This window comes from Caloenas nicobarica, chromosome 1 (genome assembly GCF_036013445.1).
Source record: "Caloenas nicobarica isolate bCalNic1 chromosome 1, bCalNic1.hap1, whole genome shotgun sequence".
Classification (NCBI taxonomy): Eukaryota; Metazoa; Chordata; class Aves; order Columbiformes; family Columbidae; genus Caloenas; species Caloenas nicobarica.
The window spans coordinates 149,517,887-149,544,006 of record NC_088245.1 but is presented as its reverse complement, the minus strand read 5'-3'; the positions used below and the strand labels follow the sequence as shown (position 1 = coordinate 149,544,006).

Genomic DNA, 26,120 nt, shown 5'->3' with positions numbered 1-26,120 from the left:
GTTTAAAGAAGCAAACTAAAATCCTGCTGTGAGGACAGGATGTGTGATCTAATCAATGTCTTCGATGTATGATGACCTCTAGTTCTCCAAATACTTCTTTACAGTTTATGTAGATTTAGCAGGGGAGATGTCTTTTGGTGTTTTGCCGCAGGATGAACTGCAATTCATTTTGTAAAAATGTGATGTAGAATCTCATTCCTCCTAAGTTTTCTTGCATTTAGGATTTTTCTGTCTTAAGGATAAGTTAATTTCTGTTCACATGTATCTCATGTGCACTGAATGTCTATCTTCATGAATTTACTATTTCCAATAACATTGTAAGTTCTTTCTAACTTAACCTGCTTTCAAGGGTGTTACTTTTGAGTCAACGCTATAGCTGAAATACAGAAAACATTGCTTACAAGCAAAACGGCCTGTTCTAGTTCTGGGCTGCATTTGCAGACTGACATTAACCAGCTTAAATTGATGGGATCTCCCACTGAACTCATATTAAAATGACTCAAGTTGGCTTAGTTGTTGAGACATTAGTCCGATTTTGCGGAGCGTATCTGTAGTGGGAAGCATAACATGTTGAGCTGGCTTTCTGATGTGCCTCTGATACATAATGCTGTCACTACAGATTTGTTACAAGGACATCAGACTTTCTTTTACTGCAGGCTTGCATAATATAAATCTAATAGAGTTCAACCAAAATACATGCCATCTATGTCTTTTGCAACATTTCTTTGTCATGCTTTAAGTGATCACATAGTCGCTCCTTTCTAACTTCTGTCTAATAGATATTTTCAGATAATAGATATTAGGTAGGTAATAGGTACCTTCCAATAGATATCCTTGGATACCTGTTTTGCAAGCTTTACCGATTCCTGAGTACCTGACATTTTCAAGGCCTTATTTTGACATTTTATACAAGCAGGGGCAGGAAGGCAGAGATTTGGCATTAAGGTATTTGGACCAGCCACTGTGACTTGTCCATACAGAAGAGTGATAGTAATTGTCTGGTACGTGTAGTATAGTGCCTCCTTTTCCACATGCTGCTTTAATTTCTGCAGTTTGCAGTGGCTGTTGCCATCTTACGTGTGACTTGACCTCAGCCATGGCATCGTAGGACGGTTCTTGAGGATGTTTTGTTTTTTTCCTACAGTTCAGTACTGCATTGTCATTGCATGCATACACAGGTGCATGCTCTCTCTTGATATCAGCAGTATTACATCAGCATAAATATATATATATATGCTTGTAATTCAGAATGACAGTGGAATTGAAGCAGGAAAGTGCTGTACTCCCAGAGTTATTTTGCATAGCCAATATGTAGCTATTGGAAAGAAGCACGTTATACATTAGTAGCTCTAACCTGTTATTTAACCCATGGTCTTTGCAGATAGCAAATTTATCTGTGTCACATTAGATGAAAATTCCTTTATCTTTGAACATGGAGAATTACTGTTAGGTACAAAACTCTAAGCAAAAGTGTTGCTAGGAGATGGCTTTGCTGGATATAATTTTTGATAGAAGAGTACAAAGGGCTTTCTACCATGCTACCATGAAATGACTGAATACTACTTATTAATTTTTCAGGACAGCTGAAGTTTGCAGAAATCATGGTTGATGGTAGTGAAGACCTTGGTTAGATTGACACACATCTTACATAGGTATCTCTTATTTTTTTTCTTCTCATTTCTTTTTAGTTTCAAAAAAATACATTGACTGCACCCAAACCTCACCAAAAGCTGAAGTGACTTTCTAGAAAAAGTCTTATTGGCAATCTAGTTGGTAATTCTGAACACTTTAGAAAGGATTTTTTTTAGCAGTTGAGAGAATTAAGGCTTTGTTATAGCTATCACAGCTTCAGCAGTCATCATTATGTTTTCTAGCACTTTTTCAGCTACGAATTAATACAAGTCTTTTATTTCATGTTTTTCTAGCTAGTTTTTTAATGTGGATTCAGTCAACAATATGGAATTTGCCTAAAGCACTTCAAGTCTTATGGTGGTTCTTCAAAAATGATAGGGGAATAAACAATGTGTTGAGTTTTGATTACTGTGCTCTTCTGGCAAATGGCTCTGGAAGAACTCAAGATGCTTTTTTTCTATCATAAACAAAAGTTAACTGTATGTGGTTGGCATATAGGTCTAGCCCATTTTTAAAACCCTGTGAGAAAGAGAGAATATTGAATTTTCCACAGTCTGGTCTGTTACTTCCATAATCTTTACTACAGGAATCTTAATGTCTAGTATTTATCTTGTCAGCTAAAAATGAACCTGAATACTCCCTGTCCCATTACTATGTCTTTAAAAGGCTGAGGAAGTGTCTGTCTGTAGACATTCTACAGCTTTTTTGTGTCATGGCCTTAAGGGACAAGTGGAGATATGACAACATTTAAATGCAAGCAAATACCACCTAATCAGTTCAAATTTAAAACTGATTCCTTAGACTTATACTTACAGTATCAGTGAGCTCTTTTCACCTTCTGGTTGAAAAGATTGTTGTACAGACTAAGCTCTACAATTAAAGCAGTATTTTCAGTGTCTTAGATTAAGTCAAACTTAATTCCAATATCTTAATTCACTAAATATGTAAATATTAGTGGTCACTCCATTGCGAAGATTGAAAACAGACTTAAAACAACAACAACCACCAATACCCACTCTACTTTTGATACCTTTCTCTAGCAGGGTAAGAAATGTTTTTACTTCAAAATCTGGCATCAGACTTCCCAGGAAAGACTGTAGTTTTTCTGGTGCCACAAGATGCATATAGTTACAGATTGAAATCCTCTACCAGCATCCTTAAGAATGTGACCAGACGGGTATTCATCAGTTCAGATTAACATTTGGATTTACAGCTGTATTCTTACATCAATAAAATATTTTGGATATTTTGTGAATTAATCACCTGAGATAGCTTTACTTTATTACTGTAATTAAATTTAGTTTTAGGTAACTGTATTTTGCATTAGTACACTTGGACGTAAAACATAGTAACATTAATATAAAGATGATATCAAGTATTGTTATTTTCTTTTTATATTGTTACATTTGTCTGAAAGGTGTGCCAGATGTCATTTGCTTCTGTTTTCACTTCTCTGCCCCACACTGGGGAGGCAAGAAAAGTCCCACAGCCTTACAAATCAATAAGCTTTAATAGCTTGCTAATGTTCAAGATTATTTCATTAAAATAATCCACTAGTAAAGCATGCACAGACTAAATGGACTTAAGACAAGCTCTTCTCTTCCTAAATCCACAAACTTTAATCAAGGTGAAAAATCACCCATTAGATTATCAGTCTACCTGAAGCCTGACCCTCTTTAGCAATTCCTTCCTGGAATACATTGCTGAATGTATTGTAGTTTTTCTGGTTATTTTCATTGAAAATGGGTGTCTGTTATTAATAACAGCATTAATGTCCACTGTTAAACATTAGAGAACTCTATATTCATAAAAAAATCGAAGGGAAAAACTGAGGGCACGTGGATGTAGCTGGGTCTATTTGCAAAATACCAGTGTTGTCACAAAAGGTGGATACTTTGCAGAGCACAGTTTAGGTTCCTCATTTTTAGTAATTCTCTTTTGCTGTTGGAAATATTCTGAGCATGAAGACTTTATTTAATCTGGTGGTAACCAACTGACCATTCAGATTAAATAAATACCTAGCATTTAAAGTAGTTTTGTGTTCTTTTTCTAGTGAACTCTTTGTAAACCTTTTCCTGTCTAGGCATGATCTTAACAGTAAAACTTCATAACGCATAGCTTTTCATAAGGTTTACTTGTGCTCGTCTTTTTAAACCATATTTTTTATGTACATTGCATAATGTACTTCATAGTGGATATGTTGAACTTCTTTGGAAGAACTTTTATCAAAAAAAAAAAAAAAACAGCCCACACAAACTGGCAGAAAGTCAGAAGTATGGTTGGTCATCAGCTGGGCATGAAAATATGAAAATCACCAGCAAGGTTGCTGCAAAATCGAGGTGAGACAGGGAGAATGTTGGTTTGGTGTGGTCAAGTGGGACCACTCTTGAGTTTAGATGTCTTTTTTTGTGTCTGCTGAATTATTGAGAAATTCAGAGATGACCATTGGCTTTTACATTTGTAAATACCATAAGCAAAAACTTGCCTCAAGTCAGACTGATGTCAGATGAGTCATTATTTGAATAAGAAAACTTAAACTTGCTTTTTGTTGACTTTGCTTTTAATAAGTACTCATGATCAGTGTTGTGTTCACACACTTCCGTGTAAGAAACTGAGTCTGGGCAATAGATTCAGTATATTCAGGTACATACAATTTAAAATGTAGAAGATCAAGGCTTTATTTTGCATGTAACCAGGTCTGGTCGAAGATCATGCATTCAGTGTTTCTGGCAGGTGGTTACTGCAGTAATGACTTGCGCTACATAAATATCTCCTTACAAATATAATAAACCTTTTATCCTCCCTTCTCTTCCATAGGTAATGTACAAACGAATCCTGCAGCAAGCAGGTTTTATACAGTTTGCACAGCTTCAGTTCCTTGAAGCAAAAGAACTTTTCAGGTAATTGTGTGACAAGAAATGTATTAATTTATCTTCTTTAAATAAGGAGTTAGTGTTCTTTGTTTTAGAAACTTACTAGCTTGATTTTTATTTTCCTTTGATTTTGTTGGGTGTAAAAACAGAGTAACATTGAAACAACTTTATAACTGAGGAGTTAATGCAACTGATTTTTTTTTTTGTATGCTAACCTACAGTAGCATTAATGCTGTAATTGTGTAATCTGAATGTTATATGGAGATCGGGTTTTTACTTTATGCCCATGAAGGTCAAGGCTTTATTACTGAGCCTATGCTGTGATTTACAGCATGAACATTGCCTGGTTCTTTTTTTAAAAAAAAAAAAATTACAATTTTAATATTAGTTAAAATTTAGGTATTTTTGACACAATTGCACTATTTTTTTTTTGAGGATGCTGATACTGATACTGTGTTAACACTTGTTCTTCGAGGCTTTTTCCAGAAGACAGATTATTTGTTCTTGAAGTCTGTAATAACCTTCCCGATTTAGCTGTTTCAGCAACCACTTGTTTACAAATTGACCTTGGTACTCCACTTTTATTTAAAAAGTGCTGCTCATTATCTTTATTTTCCCTGATAACTTAATTTCTGCTAGCCCTGCCTCATTCTGTGATGTTGCCCTGTCCACAGTATAATCCATGCTGACCACATAAAATAACTCTCCTTGTTATCTGCTGAAATTCACTTTAAATCAGTTTAGAGTCTATGGAATAGGATTAAGGTTAGACAATTTGCTGTGTGTTGTAGGTTTGTACAGTATAGGAAAAAAGTTGTCCTTGGGTTTATGGAAATGTATCAAGGAAAGTAAAGCTTTGGGGAGTGTTTCTACTGATGAGAGACTTCTCCATTTTGCCTCCTGCTCACAAGGATAATGGGAGACACTGGTCTTGAATGAGCACTGAGTGAAAATTAGGGAGTGACAGGAAAAGCCTGAACAGCATTTAGTGACAATTTGGTTTGGCCACAAGATTGTTGTGTTGAGCATCTTGTCTTCCTCCTCCCTGTAATCCTTCTGGCTGAATCACTGCTGTGTTATACATCTGAAGAATTACAAGCTGGACGTTGTTAGGAATCCTTTACAAAATTCCCACAAAGCCCTTCTGTGTGTCTTTCCAATGAGCTTTTTTCAGTTTTTCCAGTGTGGCCAGCTTTGGTAAAATAGGTTGTTGAGGTTATACTGGCTATAAAGTGTCTTTATTGTTTAGCTGTGGTTGGGTGGCCAGAATTGTGTAGCTCTGCAGCTCTCTTGACTATGGCTGACACTTCAACCTCAGCTTCTTTTCTGTTACTTTATTCCACTCTGCCTGGCAAAAATTCCCTTTAGGTTCTAATCTGGGGACCCTGCCTTGCCGGGTGTCGCTTGAGGATCTTTTAAAAGCAGTAAAAAGGGGGAAATATATCCTGCGGGGAGCTCCAGCACCTTGTGGAAGGAACCAAGATCAGTTGTGCAGCCTCCATCCAGCTAGTGGTTCATCTGACAAATGAGCTTTAATGAACCGGATTGTGGGAGCTCCTCTATAGAAAGAAACATGTTTCACAAGAAAACATGCTGTCCAGGCGTGAATTTTGGAGCTGTGTCAGCATCTGAGGGTGTTCCCTTCCTCTAAAAGCTGCAACTCCAAAGCAGAACAACAGTTCATGAATTGCTGAAGTCTTCTAGGGGGAGAAAACAAAGATAAGTTTTCTGTGCTTTTCTTCTGGCCAGCCATATATGAGCTATTCAGAATGTTTTGGTGACTCTGAAAAACTCCTTATGGGATCCAGGTTCTCTGATTTGCAGCCCTGGTGATCACCCAGGTCAAGTACAAGATTATGCCCAGATATACACTGAGTCTTGTTCATTTTAAACTTACTGCTGCTCAAATGGGCAAGATAATGGCAGTCTGTGCAGCTGCTTCCTCCCTTCCCCATGTGTTGCTCCACAAGTGTTTCAAGCAAGTGTTAGTCAGAAATAACTTCAGCCTTAAAATGCCATGGATTGAGCAGTGAAACAGAGTGGCAGCAGTACCTCCAAGAACTTGGTGAGACATGGGCCTGCTTCGGGCCAAATATGAAGTGAGATTGTCTCACTCCTCAGAAAATATCTGTCAGTTACAGGCTAGCAAAGGAAATGATTATATTGGGCTGAAGGTCTCTTTTTCTTGCATCAATAATACTTTGTGGATAGCCTTGTCAAGATACAGTTGTATCTTATGCCTAACTTCATAGTTCTTAAATACTGAAGCTTCTAACAGGAATAATAAGTTCCTTTTAGTTATGCTGATACTTCTGAATACTGAAGAAGGCTGACAAAAAGGAAGGAAGTGGTAGCTTTATTGAAACTCAAATAGTTCAACAAAGGGAGGAGAACTTTAGTTGGATCCGTTAACATTAAACTCAGTGAGCTGTCATGGGGACTTCTTTTGTCTGACGAGTTCTGTTATAAGCAATAACAGAATTCTGATTGTGTTATATAGTTGTGATTTATATATGTTTGCTATATCATTGGAGGCTTGCATGCAGTTAGACCAACCAAGTCATTTGCTGTATTCTAGATGTCTTGCTGAGATGTTGGTAGCTGTCACAGTGAAACCATTCCTCTCCATTGTGTTTGGTTATGTGCTTTCACTGGTTAGGTGTTGCTTACATCTGACACGCCAGATACTAGAACTTTTCTAAAAACAAAATGTTAACTCTTCCCAGTGTTATCTCACCTGGGAAAGGCTATAGAGAGACTTACAGCTACAGTCACTCCAGTACTGGAAAGGTTAAAAAATTCTGGTATTTATACCATGAGACATAAGAAGTACGACTCAGTGCAAGATGTGCATCTTAAATGTGATTCAAGAATATAAGCTTTTATTACAGCCAGTGGAATTTAGGCAAAACACCTAAATTGCATAGACTTCTCCTAAACCATTTCCTCCAAATGTGGTGGAAGGAGCCAAAGCAAAAAGGCATCCACAGATCCCAGGAGCCATAAGCCTTGAGATAAATGTGAACCATTCATGCAGGTGGGGTCGTTGTTTAGTATTTGGTATTTAATATTTTTCTGAACAAGTTTGTTCTGGATGATACTATGCTTTCAAGGGGGCTGCTTGATTGCTGATTGCCTTTGCTGTGGGGAGAGCGAAACAGTACAACATGAGCTTGAGTCAGACCTGCTGAGAGAACCACTGGTGATTCACAGCCCAGGGCTTGGGCTACCCTGAGTTGGAAGCTGGTTTTGATTCCTTTTTTGGAAACAGATGGTCATTAAGGCCAGAGTCCTTGAAGTTCAGAAGTGACGCAGCTGACTGCTTCCTCATCTAGGAAAAGCTGGATAGTAAGACTAAAGGATGCAGAAGCTGGAAAATGTTTTAAAACTTATTATAAGTGGCATATTAAATATACCATTTTTAACAACTTCATCTGTCTCCATAGTCATAGTCTTCATCTCAGCTTAGGCCATCTCCAAATATTTGACAGCACAGCCAGCACGGGAACCAATGTTTATACTTGAATTTCTTCAGATTTATCAAGACTTCTTGCTTCTGCACTAATTTTGAGTAGACTGTTGATGTTGTTCAGGTTACGGCTAGCTTTTGTTATAAAACAAATCAGTGAAGAACCTTGAGGGATGGGGAAATCTCTTTAAATGGGGTTAATTTCCTGGTGTAATACATGTCATGTAATATATTTTTTCTGGTAGTCCACAAGTCTTAAACTTTCACGAGTAGTCAGACTAGCCAAAGCTGCAGTTAGATTAGTTCATACTGAAAGCCTGAACTCTTTGAACCATCTTTGAACCACTGACAGAACTTGCTCCTTCTTGGTTATTCTGCCTCTTAAAAAAAAAAAAAAAAAAAAGTCCTCATCAGCTTGTGAGTTCTGTCATAATGTAGATCTAAGAATTTCAAAACCAAATACCAAGTCTGAAAAGAGGGACCAAAAGGAAATTTCAATGGCAGAAATCTAGACATGAGCACTTCACTTTCGGTCGGAGGCTGGCCTTTCTAGTGTAGAGGTGTTTTTTAGGCAGTAGGAGCTCTCTGTGAATGAATCAGAAAAGCTTGCTCTTCAAAGCTCTTCTCACAGGAAGGCTTTCCACATTCAGTTTTTTCTCCATTGTGGTCCTCTATTGGTTGTGCTGCTCTTCCCATGCTTTGCACTCACTAGGTTCTCAAACAGTGTACTTGCAGCTTTTAAATTGACGGTTGCTGCTGTCTCCCAGAATTTCATTCTTCTGGTATAGATTTTGTAGCCAAAGGACAGTATTTACTGTCTTAAATTTTTTTAAAGTTCTAAGTACGTGTTGTCGCAGCAATGCTTCCTACTCGTTCGTATTTCCTGGATGCTTTTGGAACTGTTTCTCTGGCAAGAAGTGAACAACTTGGGACATGCCCCACTGCCGCAGTTACTTTACAACAGCAGGGAAGGGCTGAGCCTGATGGTGAGGATCTTTCACGCTTTATTACTTGCAGAAATCTGCTGCTTCATCTGCTTCTATCGTTACAACTTGTATCTTTTTTGGAATTCTTTCCAATCAAGGTTGTGAAGAGGAAGACTTTTTGAGGTTGCTGATCACTGGATAGATAAGAACAATTTTTTAAAAGTTTTATTTGCAACAAAATAGTAACTAACCAACATTTTTCTAGAGAACTTTCCATTCATTTTGATTTTGTTTTTTTCAGCAACATTATCATCTGTTCATCTTTAAAGATGAATTCTGAATAATGAATTTCACAGGGAAATAAAATATAAATCTGATTTCTTGCTATTCTTCTAAAACAAGGCCTGGGAGGAGGACTCATTCTAGCTGTGGAACTTGGGCAGTTATTTCCCATGTGTGACAAAACTTCTCATTTTATTCTTCTGTCACAAGATGCACTTTCCAAATGCTTAAGGAATTTCTTCCATGTAGGCTGAAAGGAAAACATTTTGTGTAGCAGATCTATGTTACAACTTGCTCCTGGATAAAATGCCCTTCACATGCAAAAGGGAAACACTACCCTGTAGCATCTGCCATTGATGTACACCCAAGACCTATGCCTATAGAATAGACTAGTACTTGTTGGTTAGATGGGTGCATGATCAGTATCCACGGTTTGTTTTCAGAACCTCCTTAAGAAGTTGGTTAAGGAGGAATCTGGTGCTTTTCAGGGTTGGGGAAAATGTTTTCATCATCCAAGTATCTGTTCCAAAAACTTCACTTTTCTACAAGAAGTTTCTGTTTTCTACAGAATTACACTTGCACAGTGTTTGTGGCTTGCCTGAAAGGGTTCGCGCTCTCCTTTTTTTTTTTTTTTTTTTTTTTTTTTTTTGCCTCCATCGGAGGGCTAGCTCCTATAATGTACAGATGAAGTCTAGGTCAGTCCTAGGAACTGCACTAAGGCTGTTCAGGTGATGTTTGTATATGCCACAGAACAGCTGTGGGATGTCAAAAGCTAAAGGCTGGCCAGTCTCTGAATTCTCAGAGCTCTCAATGTCTAAAGGAGGAAAAAGAATGATAAACAAGTCTGGATAGAAATAGCAAAAAAATTTCAACTTTGTTGTGAGTATATTTTCTCCAGCATAGAAGGCAACAGCTTTCAGAAACTGACAACCTGTTAGTGTCCTGACGCAAAGCATATGTGTGCACACATTCCCAGTATGTTATTTTTTTGTGCCTATGTATACTTTTTCTTTCTTTTTTGCTTCATCTAGTTTGACACTGTAATTGCAGAAGCGGCCAGCTTGATGTCCGGGAGCTGATCTCTCTCTACCCCTTCCTGTTGCCTACTTCCTCTTCATTTATACGGTCTCATCCCCCTCTGCATGAGTACGCGGACCTAAACCAGCTGACCCAAGGGGACCAGGAGAAGATGACAAAATGCAAACGATTCCTCATGAGTTACTTGAACGAAGTCCGCAGCACTGAGGTTGCAAATGGCTACAAGGAAGATATTGACACAGCTTTACTCAAGCTATACGCAGAGGCAAATCATGAAAGCCTGCTGGATCTGCTCGTTTCGGAGAACTTTTGTCTTTTAACAGATAGTGCTGCCTGGCTGGAAAAACACAAAAAGTGAGTGTTTTTTTTGAGTATTGCACCTTTGAGACCAGAGGGAAAGTTGGCTTCTAGAGTAACATGTTCAAATCTTCATAGTTTCCGTGCTTTCGGGTCAAAAAGACAATTTAGCCTGACTTGTCAGCATTTTAAAAATGTTAGTGAAAAGGTATTAATTGACAGTTTGAGGTAAAGGAAATGCATTCTGTCTTATGCTGGTAAATACAGAGTTCTCTCTGAAAGTTTCTGTGTCTAACACAAAAATAAGGGGTTGGTACAAATTTGGAAAAAAAAAAGAAAAAAGTCTGATTTGTTTGCTCTTGTGACAATGCAAGAGTCGAATGGATGCAGTAGTAGTACAGGGACAGAATAAAAATATGCCCTAAAGCATGCACTACCTCAGATAGAAGCTATTAACCAGGTAGTGGCTTTAAAATTGTAGTTGCTTATTCAGGGAAAGAGATCTTACTTTTGAATGCACTCTGTGCTCCTGCGGGTTCACCAAAAGGAGGTTGCTTAAGATGACTGCAAATGATTTCAAATTGGAAATGCCAGCAGGTGGAAAATTGGCTCTTACTCATTAAGCAGGAAACACTAGATAGTAAATGTGTGAACTACAAACTCCAGTCATAGGTAGTGTCTCTGTCTTGGATTTAATTTCTTTAATCTTTAAACTGTGTCATGTGGTAGCAGCAACTACAGTGGTGGCGAAGTCTTTAGTTGTGGTTAGATTTAGAGTAATTTCATTTATTTCAGGTGTTTTTGTTAAATCTTCTTGATAAGTATGGCTTGTGTGGCAAACTTTTACAAATGTGAATGGTAGAATATCATTCCATGAAAACAGCCATTACATAACTTTACCTTTATTCCAGTACACAAAAAAACCTCTGTAATGGCACTGTACAAAGCTCTTCCTTGCCTGACTTGATCTCATGCTGCAGTAAAGAAAACATGTTTCTGATACTAAAACAGATTTTTGAGTAAAAGCGTCATAAAAAATTGATTTAATGACACCTGATTAATTATGGGAGGAGTATTTATTATTTGGAGCTGTGTGTTAAGTCTGTATATAAAACTCAAAGAGTGATGTGGGAATCATCTCTAATTTGATGCATACTTTAACTTGGAGCCTTAGAGACAAGAGAGACACAGACACGTTTCTAGGACAGAACTCCTCTCTGGTTCTGAAAAAGAGCCTACAGACACTTGTTCAAGTGTAGGCATGGCCATGTACATGTCACCTAAAAATCCCACTCTAAGCACTTATTTGTTATTCTGTGCTAATCAAACCATAATGAAATTCATTGGAAGATCTGGCATTTTTAATATTATTTTCTATTTCTTTACAGGTATTTTGCCCTTGGTCTCCTGTATCACTACAATGGTCAGGATGCTGCAGCACTTCAGGTTAGAATAAAGCTTTTAATGTCATCTGTATACCATTCCAAAATACCAGTGTACCTCTGAGATAAAATCTGAAGTGCTAGTTTACCTGCTTGAAAATTAGTGATGTGTATATATGAGAAGCTTATGCTAAGACTTCCTTGAATAAATCAGTATGCTACATGTGGAAAAGCCTGAAGAGCTTACTGAAGATGATGGCTGTTTAGATGCTTGTATGCTATTTTCTAAGTAGAACTGGGCATACCAGAACATATGTTTGTGCTCTAAAAGATGGTCAGAAGCACTAAAATAATCAGGAGATCACTTTAAAAGGTGTTTGAGGGACTTTAAGAGCATATCCTGTGCTGATTAGTCTGTATACACGCAGCAAAGCAGTATTTTAATCTCGTAGCAGACACTGACAGCAACTGGGTGTTTATTTCCTTATCTGATAATGGACAGTGAACACAGTCTGCAAGATATGTGGGTTTCAGCTGCATTAGTAACCCCGTTGAACACCTCCCTTCTGATGTCACTAGGACCAGCAGTGGTCTGTAGACTGTATAATTTTGTTATTCCTATCTGCAAAACTTCATCTAGAAAAAATTAATATGCTCTTGATCAATAAATAACGTATTTGTCTCAGACCATATCCAATAACTTAAGTAGTTTGTCTTACCGTGTGGCTTTTCGAGTATGTTAATCACAGTAACACTGTTGAATGCATTCAAATCAGTTATGTAAGTAGTAATTTCATAGAATAGAATCATGGAATCATTTTGGTTGGAAGAGACTCTCAGGATCGAGTCCAACCATAACCTAACACTGACACTAAACTGTGTCCATAAGAAACTCATCTAAACACCTTTTAAACACCTCCAGGGATGTGACTCCACCACTTCCCTGGGCAGCCTCTTCCAGTGCCTGACAACCCCTTCCATGAAGATTTTTTTTCTAATATCCAATCTAAACCTCCCCCGCTGCAACTTGAGGCCATTTCTTCTTGTCCTATCACTTGCTACTGGGGAGAAGAGACCAACCCCCTCCATGTTACAACCTCCTGTCAGGTGGTTGCAGAGAGTGATATGGTCTCCCCTCAGCCTCCTTTTTTCCAGCTGAACAGCCCCAGTTCCCTCAGCTGTTCCTCATCAGACTTGTGCTCCAGACCCCTCACCAGCTTCGTTGTCCTTCTCTGCACTCTCTCTAGTACCTCAATGTTTTTCTTATGATGACGAGCCCAAAACTGAACACAGGATTCAAAGGGGGGCCTCACCAGTGCCAAGTACAGTGGCACGATCACTGCCCTAGTCCTGCTGGCCACACTATTCCTGTTACAAGCCAGGATGCTGTTGCCTTTTTGGCCACCTGGGCACATTGCTGGCTCATATTCAGCCAGTTGTTAATCAACACCCCCAGCAGAAAACCAGCAAGGATGACAAAACCATTATGTACCTGTTTGTTTCAAGGAACAAGGTTTATTGCTAAACTGGTATGCTAGATATAGCACCTTTTAATTCCAGTTATAATTTAGATAAAAATAATGTCACGTGGTAATTAAAGTTCTTCAGTCAAAATTAAACAAGAGCAAAAAATCAGGTTTTATTCCGAATTGTTTATATCATTTGCTTTGAATTTTGCACACACAGAACACATGAAAATTATACCATGCATTGGAGAAAAGGACTTGCATCAAAAGCTTTCTTTGTGATTACTGTACCTCTTCCTGAAGTATTCGGCCAGTCACTCTCAGAATGTGAGAACCCATGTGAAAAGGGGTCTGAATTAGTTGAATATGGCAAGTGTAAGAAAAGCCTGCAATGGAGAGTAGGCATGAATTTAGTGACCGCTAAGGTCCCTTCCAATTGTTGTTGCTAGGAGCAATTTCTAATTGCACAGGTACCAATGGCTAATACTAAGTGTTGTAGTAGTTCAACATAAATTTTGAGTCGGAGGAGTTAGTACATGTTTTAAGCACTTTAATCTTTGTATGTTTTTTGCAGTTATGGGTGAAAATAGTTGATGGAGACATTCAAGATTCTACACGATCAGATCTCTACGAATATATAGTAGACTTCCTTACATTCTGCTCAGACCAAGACCTAGTGTGGAAATATTCTGAATGGGTTTTACAAAAAAATGAAGAGGTTTGTGATTTGGTGTACTTTTCCCAGAACATCATAAATGAAATACTTCCCTGTAGTGGTGTTTGGGTGTTCATTAACGTTGCTCCATCTTGATAGCTAACTGTACCATTTTTACAGAATGTTTTCGTTCCAGTTAAATAGTGATCATCAGAAGAAAACTTCCAGTTTTCTAAATTCTTTTAAGTCCCTCTGTTAACAAGTGCTAATGATAATTGTTTCTTTTTCTTCTGAACACAAAGTTTAGGTCATTCTGTACAATGAAAGATACAGCATGTTTTCTGGTTTTCTTGTTATTAAGCAAGATAATTTTCAGATCATAAAAGAAAAAAAAATTGCCCAACATGTTAACTGTTGCTGCTATCCCTTTTAAAAAAGGATTCCAGTACTGGGTGATACCTGTGTACACTAGGATGTGGATGTGGAATAAATATCCTTCATTCAAGATGAAACCTCATTGCTGTGAGATTTAACTTAATCCACCAAAATTTAAAAAAAAAATAGTTTTGTAACATCCATCAGTTTGATGTGCTGTTAAACAGGACACTTTATGCTGTATCAGACAGTCTGTGCTGTTGGAGCTTGTCAATGCCTAATTTGTATTAATTTAAAGCTTAGTTATTACATGCAATGACAGATTTCTAAGCTTTTGTTGTGGTCATTTTAGAAGTCTCTTAAATATGATGATATACACAGCGATGAGGCCGTAAACGTTCTGGCCTCTAACTTACACTTTCTCACTGCAAAGGGCTGAAGTCTCTTGTTCTGCTGCTATTCAGATCTGTTCAATACTTTTTGTATTGCTATTTGTGGAGGCTGTGCCCAATGTGAGGCTTATGGGCTGGATAATGTGTAGACTACGAATTGAGGTAATGGAGACAAGAGTGAGTGAGACCATGGTAAGCACAGAGTAGTGTAATCTTGGTGGTGTTGAGGAGGGTTTTCTGTTATCTTCCTGAATAATGTACTAATTAATCTGATAGTGCTATTAGATAAATATTCAAAATAAAAAGGTAATAAAATGATTGTCACTGCTTTCCTAAATGCAATTAACTCTTTCTAGGTCGGTGTACAGATTTTCACTAAAAGACCTTTGGAAGAACAGGAGAAAAACAACATAAATCCAGATGATATAATCAGTTGCCTTAACAAATATCCTAAAGCACGTGTTAAATATCTAGAACATCTAGTATTGGAAAGAAAAATAGAGGTGAGTCCTACAAGAATATTAAAAATAGCATAGGATTCAGAATGCAGACTGTGATGAACAACTGAAAAAAGCCAAAGTCTAGAAGAAATAAGCATAATTTGAAGGCTTTCAAATGTACTCTGAGTAGGGAAGGCGTGGTTTTAAGATTAAAGTAGAAGATGAGGAGCAGATATCTGCATTATTTTTAACTTTTCGACTCCTGTGATGGCAAGACAGTTGCTTACCCCCCCAGAGCTTTTTTTTTTTTTACGTCTGTTTATTGTGTACTTTTCTGTTTCACTGATGAGACTCAAACCTCTCTCTGATAAGATCATAGAAAAATGGTTGAGCAACTGGTAATTCTATTGCAGTGTGGCAGCAATATATTAAAACTGCTAATTTAGTGGTTTACAAGTAGATATGTTTTATTCTGTCCTTCTGGAGAGATTTGAGCAATTAGTGATAGAAATAAACCATGCACCTCTCACTGTAGGATTCCAAATCACTGTAGATGCTGAATGCCCAGAAGATGCATTCACAAGTCATAAATGACAATGTATTCTACCCTTGGCCTTTCAAGCACAGTACAGAAGCAGCCAAACATTATGGTACTTGGTTACAAGACATTTTGAGCACAGGAGAAGTTACTTTAACCTGCAAATAGAGCAAAAAAATGAATACTGAAATAACTCAGCAGCTCTGATGACTAGTTCACCAATTTACATTCTTCAAATACACATACTAGACCCATGGTTTCCCTCTGTTACTATTGCAAATATGTCAAGGTGTATGACAACATGACAGGTGAATGTTCTAGTTTCTGATATCATTAATATTTTCAAACAAGCTTTTTGAGGTTAACATTGTGCCTCATAGAATATTTGTAAAAAAAAATAATTTATAATTAAATCTACTCTACCTGCTCATAAAAGCTGGGTCATAAATTGATTTGCTCTTTAGGAAGTACTAGGTTATTGTAAATACTTTAGTGAGAATGTTTCGAGCAGTCAAATCATCAGCTTGTTTTGATGAATATTGGGTAACGGATAACACAAAAAGCACTGTGCCTTCAGAGTGCCTGTTTGCCTCTGGTGGCTTTCTCAAATTCTATTGCAGAAATAGAAAAGGTCAAAGGACATACCTGAATACAAAGAAGAATGAATTAGATAAAAATTACTCATTTTACAAGGGAAACAAAAGGAGAAGACACAGTGGAGATCATACTTGTACTCCAAAGGAGGGAGATGAGCTTTACTGCTTTGTCTTTCATTAAATGAACTTTTGAAATGAAGTAATTTTTGCACAAGAGAAGCTATTTATAAATCTTGTTTGCTTAAGGTGAAATAAGGTTTAGAAATAAAACGTTCCATATCTACATTTCAGAAATATCTATATTAATGAAAGCAAATCCCATACTATAGGTATACTATATCTTGTGGAGCTTGTCTGAATAAGTTGTCTATCTGCATGAATAGAAGACCTTATGAGTAATTTGAATTAAATAGATGACTTAAAACACGTTTCCATGTAATTATGTAAATATTCATCACTGTTATGGGTGGGAAGAAGGGGTTTTCTTTGTAAACTGAGCTAACATTGTTCTTTTCATCTGTAGAAAGAAAAGTACCATACTCATCTAGCTGTCTTATACTTGGAGGCAATACTTCAACTAAAATCTATGAGCACAGATAATTGTACAGAAACAACTGAACTGCTGTTTAAACTACGCAGTTTTCTTCAGAAATCTGATCTTTATAGAATTCACTTCATTTTGGGTAAGATGCACATTGTGTATTATAGATACTCTATGTCAGTTCCAGCAGGAAGCTAAAAAAAAAATCCTGTTAAGGTTAGAAAACTAAAAGATCTGAGGTTTCTTTTGGTTGATAGGCTTACCATCTGTATTTCTCACAGACACAAGTTAATTTAGAAAGCATATCTGTTAGTATTGTCTTTGATCTACTGTAGCTCATGAGATACAACGGTGTGTTTGCCACTGCACCAAAGACAGAATACCATAACTAGCTAGAAAAAAATATCTTCATACAATTATCTTCTTAATTTATAGTCAGTTTCTTTTTAATGATGAGCATGTAACTTGTGACAATCTTTTAGCAAATTGAAGAGTTACAAGTTTATTTGTTAAGCGGTCTGTTTCTCAGTGAACTGAAATGAAGCTTTGAGGAATCTAAGTACCAAGGACTTGTTTATCCGTAGCCCGTTCTCATCCCAAAAGCTGGGGTTCACGCTAAGCAAAAATATGAGCATCTCTGAGTGGAAAGTGCAAAATACATCTTGCTGTTGGTATAAGGGAAGCAACAGATGAGCTAAGCTTTTTTTTTTCTTGGCCAGTGCTTATAATGGCTATTTTATTAATGTACCTTGCAGTGAACGAAAAGGAAATGACTTGTTATTGTACTGAAAGGCGTTCTATGTTTTTTTTGAAATTCAGTGAAAAAATCCAGTTGATGTGGAAATAAAAATAGCCAAGTAGCAACTAAAATAATTTACCAATGTTTAATGTCCCCTTGCCTTTCCAGTCAGCAAAATATTGTACGATGGATAATGTACAAGTATAACACAGTCATTGAAACTCTTGCTCTTTTTCATCTTTTAATTTTTAACCAAATTTTTAAGGGCAAGAGTTACAAGATGGATTATTCTCTTTAAATGCACGTACTTCAAAACACAAAATTTCTGATATGACAGTTCTTAATCTTAAGTGAGGTGGGATCATTGTATGCTAGTGTATTCTTCCTCAATTACCAAAATATTTTGGGGAGAAAAACAGAGGCCTATGCCAAATCTTTATCTCCTTTACAATATAGAGGATTTTCTACTTTATCTTGAAATGCCAAATCAACTTGCCATTCCTCCTGCCTGTTGCTGACGCTTTAACTTTAAACTGTCAGACAGGATTAAGGGTTTGTAGTGTCCTTTTCTTAAAGGGAAGTACTATTTGATCTTTGTCTTTGATGGACTTTAAACTATTCTGTAATCTTCTATAATATTGAGAGAAGCAGAGGTTAAAAATATTACAGCTTCATCTTACAGTTGATCATGCCTGATAGCAGTGTGTGCAGAAATGTGCAAGGCTGACATGCTAGAATGTAGAAGATGTCAGTGACACTTTTTATTACCCGATATTTAGTAATTTCTTTTTCCTGTGTTTTTGGTGCTCTCTTGTTAGAGACGTGTTTTCCATACATCTAGGCATTGTCATACTTATAAACATCTGTCCTCTTTATAGCTGCCAGCACACCTGCAACATTAGCAGGAGTAGAGTTCTTTGGGCTTGTTTGCATTGACTCTGGAAGAGGGAGTAGTTGTCTTCTCCACTGAGCTATTTTGCCTTGTTTCTCATTTAACAGACAAAATCCAGGGCACAGACCTTCATATGGAAAGTGCAATTTTATATGGAAAACTAGAAGAACACGAGAAGGCTTTGCATATCCTTGTCCACAAGTTAAAGGACTTCCACGCTGCTGAAGAATACTGTACGTGGAACTCTGAGAACAGAGACGTGCAGTACAGACGGAGGCTTTTCCATCTGCTGCTGTCAGTGTACCTAGACCCAGGCGCGTCGGATTGTGCGCTGGTCATGCCCGCTGTGGATCTCTTGAATAACCACGCTGCCCAATTCGATGCAGCTCTAGTTTTGCAGCTGGTGCCTGACAGCTGGTCGGTGCAGCTCCTCTCCCCGTTCCTGGCTGGAGCAGTGAGGCAAAGCATTCATACAAAAAGGATGACTCAGGCTGCACTTGGGTTAGCACAAGCTGAAAACTTAATCTACAAACACGAGAAGGTAGTTGTTGTTTGCTTTGGTTTTTGGGTTTAGTGTTTGTTTGGTGTTTTTTGTTTTGTTGTGTTTTTTGGGTTTTTTTAATAGAGGCACTTTGAAGCTTTGCAGTTAAGTCCTTTGATACGTAATAATCAGAAGAAGTTTGCAAAAAATTAGGACAAAGTTGTCTTCCTGTCCTTGGCCATTTTACTTGCTGCATTTATTAGTTTTTTGCTATGACTGCTAGACTCAAACTTAATTTTATGCTTTCTCTGTAAAACTGAAGGGAAGGTGGGGGACCTTGAAGTAGTAATAACTTTGAACTCTGGCCTGAATGAAAGTGAATCTGGGATTTGCAGATTAACCAAGTTCTTGCAGAAACTTTAACAAATGTGAGTTAGGGTTTTTTCACTAGTATTGAGACCTGTCAAAATTTGCAAAACAGTTTATCCAGCACTTTAGTATTAAATGAAGCTTGTTAGAAGCTTGTGAAGTTTTCTTGTATTCCTAGCTAGAGCTGTGTTGCTTAAAGCTTCCAGCAGATTCTTAATGTTTAGTTCTAATGACAGCATGTCCAGTAGAATCTGCCTGGAATAAAAAAGCATCAGTGCTCGGTTTGCTGTGGAGTTGTCCTGTGACCTCGTTTAGGAAGCTGCATCTGGTTTTCAGTTGCATTAAATGTGTGAGTGCTTTTTTTTAATTAAAGAAAAAGAAGGAAGAAAAGAAAAAAGCAGTACTTAAGAGGAAACATCAAATAGCATGAGTATGAATTTGGAAATTGAATTCAATTTTAATATTTCAGGCTGTTTTTTCCTACTACTTCTTTTGTTGGCCAGGTTTATCCATTGGGTACAGTTGAAATTATATGCCTCATAATTTTTCTTCCTTTCTTGCTGGATTCATGGTTGGATTTTTTTTTTTTTTTTCCCTCTCTTTAGGTTAAACAAAAAGGAAATCCAATTCTTCTTTCGGACAAAAAGGTTTGTCAGGTGTGCCAAAATCCTTTCTGTGAGCCTGTATTTGTAAGGTACCCGAATGGAGGTGTGGTCCACACACACTGTGCTGCAAACAGGCAACTGAATTCAAACGTGACTCATCACTCTTCCAGCTCCAGCAATCAGACTTGAAATGTGTTCCGGTCCCACAGATTCCTGTGACTTATACCCCATTGAAAGCGGGCTGGAGAAAAGAACAAAGTGCAGCTACTTTAGGTATAAATCAAGATGAACAGCTGGTCTTCGGGTTAATGGAAAGACTTCCAGTAAATATGAAATATTGCCACTCATCTTTTTGATTTCTAATGAATGTAGATAGAAAAGAAAATTCACTACCAGAAACGGAGAGGTGCAGATATAGGCTCTTCTGTATATAGTAATAAACAGTAAAAAAAAAAATGAGCCTCTTCAGAGTAAGGATGAATGTTATGGAGACAAGGCAAACAGTTATTTTAAGAAATGTCGCTTTGCACTGAATGTGGTGTTGATAAATTTGTAGAGGTGGAGATGGCATCTATTGGAGTTGGAATTCTTGGAACATTACGTGACAAGACTGGCATCATGCAGCTTACTATCAAGACAAAAATATGTGTTGGTTATAATGTTTGCTGCAGCACGTCCTCTTTTGGGCTGGATTCTGTTCCCCAGGATCACACTATTAACTTGGTTTTGCTCTACAAATTGTTGGCTTTTGATGCACTTTTTAACACATTTTGCCCCCTCTGCTGTATAGAATTTACATGTAAGCACTGGTCTGTTAGGTTTCTACTCCTACAGTTATTGTAATAAACTGAGCGGAAACAGCCTCAGTCACACAGCTGTGCTTAGAAGAAAAAAAAAAAGCTAAGTCAGATTATCTGGTCAGACTATAGTCACTTTTATATGGGGGAAGAGACCTTGACTTTAATATTGATTTATTTATTAATATGCAAATACACTGTACATACAGTTGAATAAATTGATCTTGTATCATTCTAGAGTTTCTTTGGAGGATAAAGATGTAGCTGATACGTAAGTGTACAGGTTATGTACTAAATGTTTGCTATAACATAACTTAGGCAGATTGGAACTCCACGAGAATAGGTTTTAGTACTTGTGGATGACTTTGTGCAATCAAAATCATGTAAAAAAAGGTATAATTGGGGAAAAAAAAAATCTACAAAGGTGCACTACAGGGGTAATGGATTTGTTGTATTTTACAAAACATTCTGTAAACTAATGTTTTTCAAATAACAACAGAAACCCTTTAGCTTCCCTCATAAGTCTTTGTATTGCTATTTAACCATTTTAAAGTAGTTTAAAAGAAGCAGATTCCCACAAGAGAGATTCAAAAATGACAACTATAAATGAAAGTGAAGTATTTCCAAGTCAAAGTATTTCAAAGTCAAAGCATTTCTTCCAATTCTGTAAAGCTCTAATAAATACCACGCTTACTGACCAGCATGCAATCGAGTTAGAACAACTGCTCCCTGTTTCTGTGTTCTAAATCAGAGTTGAGACTTTCAGCAGAACGGGATGTCTGTGTGATCTGCAGCCCCCGCAGAGGTCTCCTGTTACAGAAGGCTCGGCTTACGAAACAGCCTTGTAAGCATGATGCTGCCTCCAGGAAGGGTTAACCACACTATGTCCAGGGGAAAAAAAATAACAATTTCTTTCTCTTTGAACCAAAGACCTTTGGATCTTTCTCTTGCCAGAGTTTAAAAATTAAAAAAGTATAGCTGTTGTGTTGGGTTTTAAGAAAGAAATAAAATCCCATTAAGGAATTCTGTAGCTCTTTCTACGAAGACATGTAAGCATGTCTTCGGAAAAGACAAATGTGGTCATTTCTGACTTAATTCTGGCATGACCGATTCTCCTGTGGCACTGGCATGAGCAGACTCTTCTGTATTGTATTCAAGGTTTTCAGACATTGTGTATACAACTGGCAGTGATGACACAGACAAATTTGTAGTCCCCTGTCCTCAAAATACTTGCTGATAGAGCTCAAAATACTTGCTGATAGAGAGGAAGTGGTTTTACAAAGATGCGATAAGCCTTGTGCATACAGTAGCATGCGATTCACAAGAAATAGTTTCTTTTGCTGCAAGCATCCTCAGTATGCTCGTTGTTCATATCTCATAAGGAGGTACTAAAATGACAACCACTCTCCCTGATTAAGACTAGTTCTAGCCACTAGGTAGTGATGAAGTTAGTCTTGTCAACTAGTGTTGCGATGGAATAGCCATCATATTATTCCAGACCACAAGAAAGTTCTTAATTGTTATTGCATGAAACGGTATGGCTGTAAAAGATTTAACAATTCTTTATTAATACTCAGTATTTTTTCAGATTTGTACTTTGGCTAAAATGCAGCAGTAACAATAATTGTACATACAGAACAAATACAGAAATTGGAGTAATGCAGGGGTAGCATATTTGCAATCATAGATGATGAAAAAGGGCGATTAATATCGAAGTTGGGGAATCTAACTTTTCTAACCCCTCAGAAATGTGGAATGGGAAAATATTGACATTCGATTCATACATTGTTACCCTTTTCTTAGTTCAGTCTTACGCTAGAGCTCGTTTGGATCTATTAATATGGAAGTCAAATGGGAACAGAAAGAAAAAGCAAAGAAAAAACCAAGATGAGGCTGAGGTAGAGCCAGAGCTCAGCAGGCAGGTGGAAGGTGGAGGATGCTCTTCACGTGTGCGCACAGCGCTTGACCAGTTGGGGTGATACTTGACCAGAGGAGATGACAGCCAATGTCACAGTGGTGCGTGGTATTCTGTACTTTATCAACAGGAGATTTATGAAGGATCTGCATTCAGTTTTCCCTAGCTAGGACAACCTTGGGTAGGAGAACTTCACATTGGAGAACAGGAGTTCATTCCACCTTTTATTTTGGCACTGTCAGTTTGCTCATTTTTCGTTTATGTACCTGAAGCCCCAGGAAAGCGTCGCCACTCTGTTAAATTCTGGTGTGCCTGCAGCAGCAGGGAGGGAATGAATGGTTAATCTGGTTATTAATTGCCAACTGGATACGTGAAGGAGGAGAGAGAGGAAAGAGGAATATTTCTTTGGCCATCCTTCTAGTTTGGAAATTAAATGGGTTCTGGGAGTTTAAGCTTGATGCAATCTTCTTCTCTCCAGTTGGGGAATGTGGTATCTTAGACCTCCCCTTGGAGGGAGGAGATTCTGAGATTCTGTCAAAATATTTCTTCATAATTTAGCTCTTGCTAAATTATTTGTGTTTGTAATTCATCTCTCTCACCTTTTTTTTTTTTCCACTGAGTCTCCTCCAACTTTGTATGTGTGAAAACCAAAACAATACTGCAGATTTTTGGTTTTTATGTGACAGTGTGTCTGTGATTCAGGACAAAATAAATGAGATTAGTCTCTCACACAGATGCTTTTGCAGATCTTGAGTCGCATTTGCTTAACATGTAGCTTCTAATGACAGAAATATTGCAGCTCTGACTTTATTTTTTTAGCCATCCTCTGTTACAGTCACCGATACAAACAAAAGACACTCATTAAACCCTTTTCTGCTCTTTTATATCTTCATGCTTCCTCACATAAAAATTACCTATGATGTGTATACATCATCATATGCTGCTTTTTCCTCCCTCTAAGTCAAAGAGAGAGGAAAAATACTAATGAGAAAAAATTGCCCAGTCTGGCACTATGCTCGAAATAAGATTAATGGCTGTACATTTATGAGAAAGAATTCAGTTAGTTTTTATGATTTAAGGGAATAAGTTATCACATTGATAATATTACAAGAATACTGATCTCAAAGTCTGGAGAAAATAAGCAATGGGTTTTTGTTACACAGAGCTCAGCACAGGTACCTGTGAAGTGACTTTTTCAGGCAGCCCACAGTGTGGTGATGGCTCAGGCGTGCACATGAGTCCGGGTTATTTAATGAGAACTTCTCTCTTTGCTCCCCCCAACTCTCAGTCTCCAAAAACTTTCCAACCTTTGTTACCTGATCAATATCACTCTTCTACCACTTAATTGGCATGGGTGTAAATCTTGAGAGGTCTGGGTGGATTCCTGAGCACATCTGTCTTTGTTCAATAAAATGTCACTTTATTAGGTTTTCATATAGTTGATATAATAGCATCAGGTGTGGAAAGGTGGTAGTAGGGATGGAGTATGCATATGTTTTCCGAGACCTTTATAACCTATTTGAAAACACAAGCATTATCCTGATTCTGCTGAATCTCTATGACAATGTCTGTTCTTTGCAGAACTTCTGTCCTGAATTACATTTAAAAATATTTTATTTTATACAATTGTATCAAGAAGAAACTTTTTATTTTATTACTCTTCGCACTTTGCTGCAGTCTCTATTCAGCATAGCTTGAAGTGTTTTATTAACATCCTGCTGTTTATGATAGACAGCAACTAATACATTTTCATTGTGAGCTCTTCTCCTATTGCCTCTATTTACTAATTAATTTTTCTCTTGCTGTACAACACTTTGGGGCTTATGCCTTGTGAACACTGATAATTAAATGTGCTGCTACTTTTAAAGGGAAAAGAAGAAAATAAGTTAATGACATTCTGTAAAGTCTGATTGATTACAAAACTGAAGTTCCCCTGCAGTCAGTTTGTTCAGATGGAAATCTGTACTGTTAATGCTTTCTGACTTTAAGGTTATGTTGGTGAATATCTACAGCAGTATGTGGAATGTACAAATGTATAAATACATTGATTTTTAATAAAAAATCTTTTAAGTAGGTTTCTGTCATTCATTCCTAAATTTTTCCTAATATCCAATCCAAACCTCCCCTGGCACAACTTGAGGCCATTTCCTCTCACCCTGTCACTTGTTACTTGGGAGAAGAGACCAACACCCTCCATGCTACAGCCTCCTTTCAGGTGGTTGCAGACAGCGATCAGGTCTCCCCTCAGCCTCCTTTTCTCCAGGCTAAACAGCCCCAGTTCCCTCAGCTGCTCCTCATCAGACTTGTGCTCCAGACCCCTCACCAGCTTCGTTGCCCTTCTCTGACAGACTCTCTCCAGCACCTCAATGTCTTTCTAGTAGTGAGGGGCCCAAAACTGAACACAGGATTTGAGGTGCAGCCTCACCAGCACTGAGTACAGGGGGATGATCACTGCCCTAGTCCTGCTGGCCACACTATTCCTGATACAAGCCAGGATGCTGTTGGCCTTTTGGCCACCTGGGCACACTGCTGGCTCATGTTCAGCCGGCTGCCAGTCAACACCCCCAGATCCTTTTCAGCCAGGCAGCTTTCCAGCCGCTCTTCCCCGAGCCTGTAGCGCTGCCTGGGGGTTGTGACCCAAGTGCAGGACCCAGCACTTGGTCTTGTTAAACCTCATACAATTGGCCTCAGCCCAATGATCCAGCAGGTCCAGATCCCTCTGTATGGGCTTCCTACCCTCCAGCTGATCAACACTCCCACCCAATTTGGTGTCATCTGCAAACTTGCTAAGGGTGCACTCAATCCCTTCATCCAGACCATTGATAAAGAAATTAAACAGGACTGGCCCCAATACCGAGCCCTGGGAAACACCACTTGTGGCCGGCCACCAGCTGGATTTGGCTCCATTCACCACAGCTCTTTGGGCCCGGCCATCCAGCCAGTTCTTACCCAGCGAAGAGTACGGCCATTGAAGCCGATCACTTGGCTTTTTGTGTGTGCTGTTTCATCATCAGGACATGCTGCTTGTTTCATGTTTGCACAAACAATATTTTCACCTGTCTTTTTGTTGCTGCAATTTTAGCCAAAAATAAGTTTATATAAAGAAATAATACCACAAAGACTGCTGAGCAGAAGCCATTCAGTCAACCTGGGTTTAGTTGCAAGTTTGGCTTTCACAGTATTGCACTGTTGTGGTTTTATTTAATGTCTCAAAGACAAATAACAAATGGGAACATGCCGATTCTTCAGTTTGGTTTGTGCATTAAAAACTCATGGGGTGGTCAGAAAGAAAGATGCAGAAACAAAGTTTGTGCAGTTAGGCTAGTTCTTCCCCGATTTTCTGCTACTTCTCTGAAACCACTGCTTAGACAGTTGAGTGGCTCTCATCAGAAGCACAGTCTGTATTATTTTTCCTCATTC

At 38.0% G+C, this 26,120-nt stretch overlaps 1 protein-coding gene across 2 annotated transcripts in view; it reads left to right on the top strand.

Moving 5' to 3' along the window:
- The window catches only part of TGFBRAP1 (transforming growth factor beta receptor associated protein 1), a 38,599-nt gene extending 13,826 nt beyond the window's left edge, over positions 1-24,773 (top strand). For both annotated transcript variants that reach the window (XM_065652309.1, XM_065652302.1), the window contains 8 exons: positions 4,450-4,532; positions 10,233-10,574; positions 11,906-11,963; positions 13,940-14,083; positions 15,144-15,290; positions 16,885-17,044; positions 18,641-19,074; positions 19,989-24,773. In XM_065652309.1, coding sequence (XP_065508381.1) covers positions 4,450-4,532; positions 10,233-10,574; positions 11,906-11,963; positions 13,940-14,083; positions 15,144-15,290; positions 16,885-17,044; positions 18,641-19,074; positions 19,989-20,177 — 1,557 coding nt within the window. In that variant the 3' untranslated portion in view covers positions 20,178-24,773. The remainder of the gene's footprint in view (positions 1-4,449; positions 4,533-10,232; positions 10,575-11,905; positions 11,964-13,939; positions 14,084-15,143; positions 15,291-16,884; positions 17,045-18,640; positions 19,075-19,988) is intronic.
- The last annotated feature ends 1,347 nt before the right edge of the window (positions 24,774-26,120 follow it).